Here is a 12,177-nt window from a genome sequence, read left to right as displayed (position 1 = left end):
ACAAATGTCAATATCAGTATCGATCACAATTTCCAATTCTTTTTCCTATTTTTGCTTTGCCACAATGTACTCTTTTTTTTTTTTTTTTTACTACAGTCAGGTCAAACATTAGAGTTTATTATTATTATAGATTAATATGTTTGGGTTTTGCAATTGGACAAAACAAGCAACTAAATAAATGATTAATCTGTTAAGTGAAAAATCAATATTCAGTGCAGCTCTAATGTGTGATATTATGTTGTTTATTGTAATTGCCCTGTTACATGAAGCTCTGTCAGTTTTCCGTAATACATTAAAACTGACCGATCACTTACTCCAGGAGACAGAAAGATCTAATCTGTTTAACATGAGAGTTTTATTCTTAGTAGTGAGTACTGAACTCTCATCGCAGCCTTTCATTCTTAATCAGGAAAGGAGTGTCCATATTGTAAGTTGTCAGCAAAGTCATATAATATGTCGGCATAGACTGAGACACTTGAGTTCTGTTTAACTTCCTCAAACATAAACATACACAAAGATATTGCACAAATTAGCAAAACTGTAGTACACTGTATATAAGTAGCTGTCTATTGTACACGTTTCACTCCTCCACTCAAGTGATTTAACTCTAAATCTAGTTTAATATAACTCATTGAGCATAATTGATTTTGATTTGGTATGAGATTTCCCTGTGGAGTTTTCCATTTTGTCCACACCACACTCAAAATACCACCCCTTGTGAAAACTGCTGGAATTTACCCACAACATTTTTGAAATGCTTTCAAAATATATTTATTTGGAAAAATGCAAATGTGGTTTCGACGTGTAAAGCGGCTGTGTGTGTGCTGCAGCAGCTCCACTGGCAGCGACTGGCGGCCGACACTATGGCCTGGAAAGTCAACAGGAGTCAGTATGTCCCAGTAGTCTCAGCCAAACCAGCACCAATCAGCAGAAACAGATGGGTGTTTGTTTAGCAGGACCGGGGACAGTGGAAAGTATGGAGGAGCTTAGGCACCAAGAGCTTTTTTCCTCTCCTATTTACTTAAAAGAACCCCTGACTAGAGCACACCATTTTAGGAAATGTTTTTCCAGTATTTCTTCTTTTTTTGCCCTCGTTGCTTCTTTCGTTCAGCTTTTAGGTTCGCTCAACACCTCTCCTCAACCCTATTCTCACTTCACACTCCCTTTGCTCAGTCCCCTCACTTACACGCTTTAAACTTACATTTGAATTACATATTTATAAGATTGCCGCAGCATGCCACTGACAATTTAATCCGCACCATCATTCATGTATCATCAAGAGCAAAGCCTGTGGCTGCCATTTATTTGATGACCCCTTGAGCGCCGCAAGAGTTCAGTTTATAATTTAGTCACAAGAGCCCAGTGGTTTGACATTCCACAGCCCACAGTGAGAACTGAATCAGGAGGAATTATTCATTCCAGGAGAGACTGGCTGTAGGCAGCCATCTCATGAGTGTCCCATGATTCTCATCAAGCTGCACTCCTACACACACAGACAGTGATATCAGAATCAGAATCAGAAATACTTTATTGATCCCCGAGGGGAAACTCTTTTGTTACAGCTGCTTAATCACGTCAGTGCACACAGGAATAGAAGTTCTAAGCAAATCAAAATATAATACACTATAATACAGGCAAGATAAATTAAGTACAAAGTGGATGTAAGCATAAAATGAAAATAAGTGTAATATACAAAGTGGATTTAGAGGTTGATGGTAAGTATGTACAGTATAATAATACAATGTAAATATAAGTAATAAGTAATGGTGCATGTACTGTCAAGTTAAGTGTAGCTTATTAAGATTATTATGCGACGGTGGATATTGTACAGCAGTAATAGAAGTATAAATAAATATCAATAAATTAAACTGAAAAGAGTATATTGCACCTGAGTATTAAACAGAGAATATTGCACAATTATTTCAAGTATTGCAGTGATGTTAATGGTCCAATGTCCAGTTTAATGACTTACGGTCATACAGACTGACACTTAGAGGGAGGAGTTACAGAGTTTGATGGCCACAGGCAGAAATGACTTCCTGTGGCGCTCTGTGGTGAATTTTGGGGGCATGAGTCTTTCGCTGAAGGTACTCCTTTGTTTGACCAGCCCGTCATGGAGCGGGTGGGAGACGCTGTCCAAGATGGCATGTAGTTTGGCCAGCATCCTCCTCTCTGACACCACCGCCAGAGAGTCCAGCTCACACCCCCACAATGTCAGTGGCCTTCCGGATCAGTTTGTTGAGCCTGTTAGCGACCGCTACCCTCAGCCTGCTGCCCCAGCATGCAACAGCATACAGGATAGCACTGGCCACCACAGACTCATAAAACATCTTCAGCATTGTCCGGCAGATGTTGAAGGACCTCAGCCTCCTCAGGAAATAGAGGCGGCTCTGGCCCTTCCTGTAAAGAGCTTGAGTGTTCTTAGCCCAGTCCAGTTTATTGTCCATGTGTACTCCCAGGTACACATGGACGATATATGTGAACATGAAAGGAAGCCCAAAGTCATTGCATAGCTTAATTTTGGTTGTTCATCAGAAACTGCTTTACTATGATTTTTGAATTCAATAAAGAAGGCCCAATGATTTTTAAACAATGATTTTCACAACTTGGGTTGTATTTGCATAAATTTGGCCATCGTTTCTATTGGTTATGATAGCATTGTACTCACCAAAGTAATTGCTGAGAGGAACACGGCAACATCAATACAACAAAGTCCGATGGGGCAAGAAACACGAGCGGTTAGCGGTTGACCGGTGGTTCAGACTGACATTCAGGTTGAGTAACAGATCTGTGAATTTGAAGGCTTCTCACATGCCAAAACACTGCACGACGGTTTGTAATACATAGAGACAGGATTTTACAAATCTTAGAAGTTTTTACGGCGGCAACTATTTTATCACTGCAACAATCGCAATGTAGGCTAACAGTAGAAATACAGCATGTTACAAAATAATCTACCAGTATTTGATTGGCCACTGCAGCATCTTGCTGTATGACATTGCATTGCAGCAAAAGTTGAGCCTGGTTCAAAGTTTTTGCCAGGCAGATCCTGCATTGCTTTGCCCTTGGCACCCCCACTGCGCAGCCAGACTGGTTCCATTCAATTGAATGAGGGGGCTACATTTTTTCATGCTGAGCTAAAGTCAGTCTGACCAGACAGGCTGTAAACAAGCCAAAATTATTTTAAAGATTGCTTTTTGGCTTTTATTTGATAGTTTACAGTAGAGACAGAAAGAAAATGGAAGAGGGTGATGGGATGACATTCAACAAAGGGTCCCAGTTGGAATTGAACTGAGATGTTGTCCTAGGCCACTAGCCCACAGGGGCGCTCCACAAGCAGTTTACACAGAACATCTAAACCACTTTATTTTGAGGTAAACCTGGGGGTGAGCGCACCAGAAATGTCTGTGATAATCCCTAACTACACAGGAAAACTGTGTACGCACAACTACAATAAGTACAGTATGTCAAAGCTGAACATGGCAGTCAGTCTGCAAACTGTGATGCATTTACATCAGACAGTTTGGTAATAATTTTACAGTTTACCTGGGTGTGTGTTTCAAATCTGTCTGACCGTCTGACTTCTGATATCTGGCCCATGATTTTTTTTAGATGTCAGTGCGTTCACAGATTACAGAAATGACTTTGATGAGCAAACATTACAAAAATAAGACCCACGTTGTAATAAACTGGAATTATCCTTTAAATTTCAAACTGATTTTAAATGGTTATCATAAAATGCCAAAACAATGTAATGGTCAACAAAAAAGTTTGATTAAGGACAATAACCAATTGAATTATTCTGTCTTTATCCCTTGCTCAGGTCTCCCCCTAGGCCCAGTCCAGGCAGTCTTCACTATTCAGACGAGGACGTCAGCACAAAGTACAATGACCTGATCCCTGCAGAGAGCAGCAGCCTGACTGAAAAACCCTCTGAAATCTCAGACTCACAGGTGCAGCAGCAATTCTTGATTTTTATACTATATATTGTATGGTGTATGTAAAATGTTCACTATCTGTCTGCATTAGGTGTGCATTTGTATATGTTTGTACCTGTCTATGTGTGCACACTGTCATCTCCTTGAATTCCTCAGGAATTCAGCTTTGCATTGTCGGCTGTACAGTGTTTTGTGTCAGTTCATACTGTCCACATAGTGTCTTTTCCGTTCACCTGAATGCATTTGGCCTGCAGAGGTCATAAGATATAGCTTCAGTAATGCACAAGGAGAGATAAGAGATTAATGACTCTGCTCACTGCCGGCAAAGCAGTTTTTAGACCAGGCAGTGACCTGTGGAGAATGTCACTCTGCAAACATCCACCTGTGTTCCAGGCCATTGCACTTAGCCAAAGCACTTCTTATGTAAGACGGCGAGGGCAGATGCACGCTGCCAGATGTATTTTAGTGCTAGTTACGTATTGGAAGTTGCTGCTCCAGCCAGGCAGCCTATCAAACTTTCCTACTGAATTTTCAATAAGTCAGGTCAGCATCAATAAAAATCATTTCTGAGGAAAACTAGAATACTGTATTGGTTTTTACCCTGGCTCTTTTTCTGTGGCAGAGCCTAGCCTCATTGGCATTGTAAGTAGTCAAAAATCATAGTTTTGAATTTTTAAAGCAGACACTGTCAGGACTGATAGATGACTAACAACTATTGCTAGAGTGTCTGACTTGTGGTGTTTGCTATGTGCTGAGCCAAACTTCTTTTGCCCAGTAAGTGAGTCTAATCGATAAACTGTGACTTTCTCTCTGTCTCTCTTATCTTTCCATTGATCAGTCTGCCTTCCGGCCACCCTCATGTCTCTGATTTCCTGACTTTTGTCTTTTTTCATTTTGTGTTTTTCCTTTATTCTCCCTTCTTCTTTTATCTGAATTGTTTCTTCCCCTATGTCTTATATGCATATATGTTGTTTTTATTGATGTCACCTCCCTCCCCAGCTCTCTGTGGTTTGGGTGAACCATCTTTCGGTTTGCAGCCTGGTGTCAGGGGGTAGTGGTCCTGAATTCCCTTGCTTTCAGGCTTCCTTCAGTGCTTTCTTTCGCCTAGGAATCTTTACTCTAGGCATTTCCCAAATTATCTTGGAACATCTCACAGCTAGATACGTCCCTAGTGTGAATTCTGCAGCCAGAAATCTCTCCCCACCTGGCCTTATCGGGACCTAAGTCATATTTCCAGATCAAATGAAAATCTCCCTACAATGAATCGCCACGGACAGGAGCTTTCGCAGCATGATAACATCCACTAAAATGAATCATTTCGTCATGTCATCACCTGTCTGACATATCTACCATTCGCACGTGTATTGTCAAACATGGCCCTAATGCAGTAACTGCCCCCTCAGTCTGAGATGACAACGCCTGCCTGCTGCCACACTGCACATTCAAGGGGCCGATGTTGGCTTTGATGGGCTAAAACACACAGAGCCCTGCCTGTTACCCTAGGGCTCCTCTGCCATGCCCCTGACAGGCCACCATATCAGCACCCAATGGTGCTTCAGAGAAATCCAGGAATGCTCTTTGAAGTTTTATTGAGCGGATAAATCTGAGCTATCAGTATGACATTGTGCTGTCTGTCCTCTTTAATACCCGGGGCCCCCACCAGCGGGTATAAGTTGACTATTGTACTCCTCCTCAAGAGGGGATTTGGAGGAAGCTAACATTGACTTGGCAAGGCAATAAGGCCACCATTACTGCTCTGCTCCCCTGCAGGTAGAGCCCTATTGACTTTTTTCCTTTAGAGTATAGGCTTTCTCATTTTCCAACGTTGTCTCTGTGACACTGTCTTTGTGTGTCATTTAAGGCCGAAACCATTCGAAGACAGATGATCTCATCTCTGAGTCAGAGATGGATTGTAGATTATGCTCTCTCTGCAGAGTGGCATTCCGTGAAATAAAAATGTCCGCTTCCTCTTACATGCTTTTGCTCCCTTTTTTCCTTTCTGCCTCTGTCAATCTCTTTCTTTCTCCACCCTCCCACTCCCTGTCTCTCTTGTTACCGTAGCTTTTTTGGCTGGTTCTCAACTGAGGCTACTGTCTGTAATGTTTGGATCGTCTTTAGCAACAACACACACTTTGTTTTGAGTGGCCCAGTCTGACGTATGATGTCATAACCCACAATAAAGGAAAATTATGATTGCGAATAAATTATATTTGATTTTTAAGAATTTTATGGCATCTGTAGGTGACAGAGGATAGTGGAGTGAGACAGAAATGGTGGCCGAAAGGATGATCCGTAAGATGAAAACTAGCCTTATATAGTCCCTTAAACTATAAACGGGTGACAAAGAAAAATAATAATAAGTAGGGAAACACAATGTAAACACATGCTTCCTTTACTCTTATTAAAGTAAGCCTGAGACAGCACTAATGTTGAACAAAATCTCAAATCCCTTGATTATAGTTGTTCTGATGAAGCAACATACATTATAGTAGTGAGAGGGGATTGGAGCTGCTAAGGAGATCTATATCCCTGCCTTGATGATGACAAAATACGACTTGACTGATGCAGCAGGCTTTTCAGTATGCTGCCAAAAACATATTCCCATTCCTGTTTTTCCTCCTCTCTAATCTTCTTTTTTTTCTACACAGAAATCACGAAAAGCACACAAAAATGTATGTACTGTGAGTGTCCCTAGACTTTTTAATCCCCCTCCAGCCCCACATATACTGTTCTTGTCTTTGTCTCTTGGGACCCCTGCTGTGTTCACTTCATCAATGAGAGTGACATAGACAGCCCCCCTTTTCTCCCCCACCTCTTTGCAACAATCCATAACTAGAGGACAAAGGACTGACCCACTCTGTAGTATTGGGCTATGCATTAATTTTGGGGGGGATGGGGACCATGCTTGCCAGGAGATTGTTCTTCATGCCATTATATAAACCATAGGAAAGTACATTTTTTACAAAGCATTTTAACACTAAGTTAATCATAAGGTGCTTTGTGGAACAACTTTAGGCATAAATACAGATGAAAAACAAGAATAGGTTAAGTGCCGACATGAAAGCATACAACATTTTCAATTGAACGCTCTCCAGAGTGAGGTCAAAGGTCAACGACAAAGGTCTTTGAGATGGATTGTCTGAACACCTGCCTTATTTGCAGATAATGATAATTTATCTCCAACAAACATTTGGACCTATATTTGATGCACATCCATTGTCGTATTTTTCCCTCTCCCACATTGTTCTCACTCCTACGTTGTTAGCAATTGTAAACGTGAACACAGGGCAACTTTATTATGCTGATGATAAAATAAACTACTGTCAAGAGGTTTCACCAGTTAATTGGATAGATTTCTTAATCTCTTTCTCTGCCTAATTTAACATCATAACGATGAAAAAATGTTTAATAATTGTCACTGGCAGGCTGGTATGTGTCTGTCGTACACATATCCTTGCATAAATAAAGTGGTGGTGGTTCCCTTGAGGCTGAGGTGCAATGCTGCATTTCATGCCTTAAGTCTGTTTCTTTCACAGCATTCAGCTCTAGTAATTAGCTTGTAATGAGCTGAAGTAAGGAGCTCTTTCACGGGCCATGCTGCCCCAGAGGCGAATTGTCAAGCATCTCCACTGTAGGATCCTCAATCGGATCCTTGAGTTATTTCTGTTAAAGACTGATGATGAACCAAAAGTAAAAAGTGGACAAATTGGAGTGGTGTATACTTGTACATAGAACATTTCAGGAGTCCGAACATCTGTTGCGCACACTCCACGGCCAAGCCGAGGTAGGCAGGAGTAGAATGCAATTCACTGTGTCAACACTTGGTCTGCACTCGCTCTTTCCCACTACCACATACACACACAACTGGAGTGGTGTTTCATCTCTCAATGCAGTGTTAATTCTTTTAGAGTGAGGTAACACCACTTGAAGTGGCTCAGTATGTCTTGTTGGTCCACTGTGAATGGATCTTGTTATTGTGTGTGTTAGTGTGTTGCTAAACACACTGGCATGACTGGAATGCTTTTCAACACTGGTTGGCCTCAAGCGTTACAACTGGGCAACAGCATTACAAACACACACAGCCACTGGTGCATCCTTCACCCCTACTCTCCTTATTGAGAAGAACAACAATATAAAAGAACCAAACCTTGCTGTGCACATTGTCTGCCTTTGATTCATTTGTGGAAAAATAAGAGTGGGGGGGCACTTTCCTTTGTTAAGAACCAAAGAGGATCAAAAAAGCGGGATTTGTTTCCCCTATAATTTAATACAAACATTGTTTTTATAAACTCTGCTGACAACTAAAAAGAAAAGCCTTTTATATAGGGGTTTGGCATAAGAGACATGAACCCTGTTGAGGCTGAGGGAAATGTGAGCCTACTGCCATATGTATCACATATGTGCTGCTCTGGAGTGTATCCTTCGAGTGCGTGCCAACAGCCATGTTTCTGTATGAGAAGATGGAACATGATAATATGATAATAGGGGTGAGAGAGAGCAAAGAACCTTGAGACAGTCACAATTATCAGCACCATCTCTGCAGTGTACTGTTCTGAAAAGAATAGGCATTTGTTGCTTTACTTTTGTAATGCATACTCCAAGCGGCTTCTTTGGGAAATTATCCAGTGGCGATTTTGGCAAAGTCGACTGTGCTTTAGTTCATTGTGGCCAGGTGATTAATCACAGGCTAGAAGGCCAGTTGGCATCTTGCTTTCGTGGCAATTAGTTGACCATGAGCAATCCCCACTGAGTGTTCAATGATCACATTGCTTTTTGTTTGACACATGGAATGTTACTTGACATAAATACAAGGTGGAGGGTCAGTAACGAGAATGTGCTGAGGATTATTGTAATTTCTTTACAGATGGCTTGCATGGAATTCAAACTGACTTAAAGACTGAAGAATTCTACTTCCTTCCCAATTAACTCCTAAAAATCACACTTTCTATGTTTGAAAATGCACTGCACGACATATGTTGCTTTTTATTTTGAGCTTTTCACACCATTCACACAGAATGGCACAAAGGATCTATATATGTATAACATATCTATGATATTATCATCATCATGACTGGGCCATTTTAATTATTCTGTTATGGTGATGTACTGTAAAACCCATTGTTTTGTTCACCCATAGGAGGCGCTGGTGTTTTCATATGGGACAGGTGGCCTACATACACTTCCACTGCATTTGGTGAGGTTCCTGTGGCTGCCTGCTTTGAATGTTTGTAGCCTGATAGGTGACTGGTTCCTACTGCTAGTCCCCATCCGATCTTCTCCCTCAGATTCCCATTCTAGGTTTTATGTGCTATACTGTGCTACACAACACCAAACCCCGTCTTCCTGGCGTGGTGTGGATACAAAGATCTTAGATCCTGAACATATAGTTTGATCTAGTGACTGATTGGTTTAAGTCCTGAAGATAAATTGACCTTTGCCATCTTGTGTTGATGGTCCGTTTACAATGCACGCTTCAGTAACAAGTCATCCTTCCGTAATCATGCTTCGACCATTTTTGGTGTCTATGTGTTCTTGTGCTGTGTTGTAAATGTAAGTGTGTGTGCATGTGTGTGTTGTTTAGACATGGATGATTGTGAATTGATGACTTTGCTCAGAATAATTTAATAACTTCATGTTCATTTACATTTAGAGCCTCAGCATCTCTAACTTCTCCACATGGAAACACTGCAGTCATCCCATGCTAACTCCATAAATCAATGTCTCTTCTTTATTTTCTTTCTTTCACAGGGCAGTGACAGTGAGTACGAGGTGGACCCTAACCGACAGAAGACCCACTCCTTCGTCAACCACTACATAAGTGACCCCACTTACTACAACTCCTGGCGCCGGCAACAGAAAGGCATATCCCGGGCACAGGCCTACAGCTACACTGAGTCCGAGTCGGGCGACCCGGATCACTGCGCCCCACCGCCGCTGCCTCCTCTACCTCCGCTGCCACCCCAACTCAGTTCACCCAGCCCCCAGCCTCAGCAAGCCCAGGGCCAGCCCCAGGGCCAAGGCAGCCTGTTCAGGCCCAAAGGTAGCCGGACTCCCACCCCCTCCCAGCAGAGCTCCAACCCCCCCAGCCAGCACAGCACCCTCTACAGGCCCCCCAGCAGCCTAGCCCCTGGCTCGCGGGCCCCAATCGCTGGCTTCTCCTCCTTTGTGTGAAAAATGCTGAAAAGGACATACAAATTTCTGGAAATATCTACCCAACTTGTGTTGAAGGAGAACATAGCAACGCACAGTCAACCCAATCAAGTCATTTACGCCTTTTTCATTGCTTTTCTTTTTCTCTTTTTTTTTTACGTGTTATTTTTCGTTAGTCAGCCTGGATACATGCAGAACAGCACTATGAGACTTTTTGGAGCACATTTTTATTGTTTAATGTGTGGAAGTGTGCCAGTGTTGACTTTGACTTCTCCCACCAGTTGATAAAATACTCGCAACATCTATTCACTTTTATTTTGCTATTTGAACTATTTGCATGACTTTATTTCCTCCTTTTTTTGTTACTTTTCTTTGATCACATTCAAATGGTAATCTCTTTGATTCTGTACAAAGTCACAAGAATCTTTGAAAACACACACACATATAAATATATATATATAAATAAATATATATATATATATAGTAGATGTACCTAGAAGACAAAATCAAGTCAGTGCAAAGTCTGCATTGATGGAGACTGAAATAACAATATGATGGAGACATTTTGTGGAGGTGAAAGGACAAGTGTTTGTTTGGACTGGATGAAGTGGATGTAAAAAAAAAAAAAAAAAGAAAGTGATAAAAGACATGGATGTAGAATTCATGCCAAATCGAACACGTTTTATTGTGTTGGCCGGGAGAGTTGTAAGCGGACATTGCCGAAACAATCATGCATTTCCATGGAAACAGGTCTCTGGCCTATAGCACACCATTACATAGAAAGGTCGGACAACATTTGGCCATGGCAGGTCAAATGTCAATGACTGTGCTGTGCCTGAAGGATCCTGCAGATATATGAAATCTGTTAAAGTGAAAGTGTTTAAGTCTTTGTGAGTGTGTTACAGTGGGTCAAAGATGCCTTGATAGAGAAACACTTATTTATGATATCTGGCACCTGTTGTTCCTGTACTGCTGACGGTGCCCTTGACTGTGGCATCGTAATGGCTGGCCTCGCGCTACGAGAGCCTTCTTGGGATGGATGTGGGCTGTGAATAAATTTGCATACACAGCCCATATTTTTTCACCCTTTGCTGGCTCACATATACACACAGTCTCATTCTGCATTTGTCTACTGAGATGCTTTGAAAATCCAATCTAAGAGTGACAAAACTGTCTGAAGTAGTCTGGGAAATTCACATGTGGGCACAGCTGCTGGTTCTGCTAAAATGGTAATAGTGTGATTTTGATAAGAAACAAAGAGGTTTCTTTTTCCTGTTTCCTTCCCTGCTGGTATAACTCTTCTCTGTCACTGATCACTATCACGGGGCAGCGCTGGGCCTGCGCCAAGAGATGATGTCATTGAATTCCCTCACCGCTTTCCCTTTTGTGTAATCAACCACTCTGTACTATTCAGGTGACTGTACTGTCCCAAATGCTAATGCGTGTGTGCGTGTGTGCATGTGTATGTGCGCGTGTGATTACACTTGTGTGCGTAAGCTTTACAGCTCATTCACTGTGTCTGGTTATAAAGAGATTGTCCTGCAGCAACTGTAAACCTGCCTGGGGTAACGCCACAGAGGGCTGGCACCATCCAGTCGCCTGCCAGGCGAGCTCATAACGCTATAGTGAAGACTCAGTGGTGTGTTCCTAGTTTCCATAGTTCAAAAAAACGGGGAAAAAAATTTTCATCTACTTATCTCTTTTTTTCTCTGTGGGGTGATTTCATTGTACGCAACAAAAGCTTATCATGCAGAATCTGAATGAATATATGATCACAGTACATTTCTGAAATAAATTATTTTTGAATGTTAGTGGTTCTGGTACTCACTTGAAAACTGTACAGGGGAGTTGGGCAGAGAGGAGTAAAGAAAATTACACTTATAAGTGCTGATGGGGAAATCATGACTATTGTAACCTAGTCTAAAGCTACATTCAGACTGACAATAGCTCTCAAAATACAGTCTCCTCATTCATTTAAGCGCGGCTTCAGAAAAAGAAAAGACAGTCATCCAGAAATCAACTTTTGCCACAACCTACATGGCCTCTAAATGAGAGAATGTAAACACGGTTACTGTGGGTAATATAATTA

At 41.7% G+C, this 12,177-nt stretch overlaps 1 protein-coding gene across 8 annotated transcripts in view; it reads left to right on the top strand.

Annotated features, from left to right (window-relative positions):
• The window catches only part of sdk2b (sidekick cell adhesion molecule 2b), a 251,041-nt gene extending 239,142 nt beyond the window's left edge, over positions 1-11,899 (top strand). For 5 of the 8 annotated variants that reach the window (XM_044179295.1, XM_044179292.1, XM_044179293.1 and 2 more), the window contains exons 44-46: positions 3,824-3,953; positions 9,076-9,132; positions 9,687-11,899. In XM_044179295.1, coding sequence (XP_044035230.1) covers positions 3,824-3,953; positions 9,076-9,132; positions 9,687-10,109 — 610 coding nt within the window. In that variant the 3' untranslated portion in view covers positions 10,110-11,899. The remainder of the gene's footprint in view (positions 1-3,823; positions 3,954-9,075; positions 9,133-9,686) is intronic. The other 3 variants (XM_044179299.1, XM_044179296.1, XM_044179298.1) reach the window with 1 other exon arrangement.
• Positions 11,900-12,177: the final 278 nt, after the last annotated feature.

The sequence above is a fragment of the Siniperca chuatsi genome, linkage group LG20, assembly GCF_020085105.1.
Source record: "Siniperca chuatsi isolate FFG_IHB_CAS linkage group LG20, ASM2008510v1, whole genome shotgun sequence".
Classification (NCBI taxonomy): domain Eukaryota; kingdom Metazoa; phylum Chordata; class Actinopteri; order Centrarchiformes; family Sinipercidae; genus Siniperca; species Siniperca chuatsi.
This window is presented reverse-complemented; position numbering and strand designations above follow the sequence as displayed.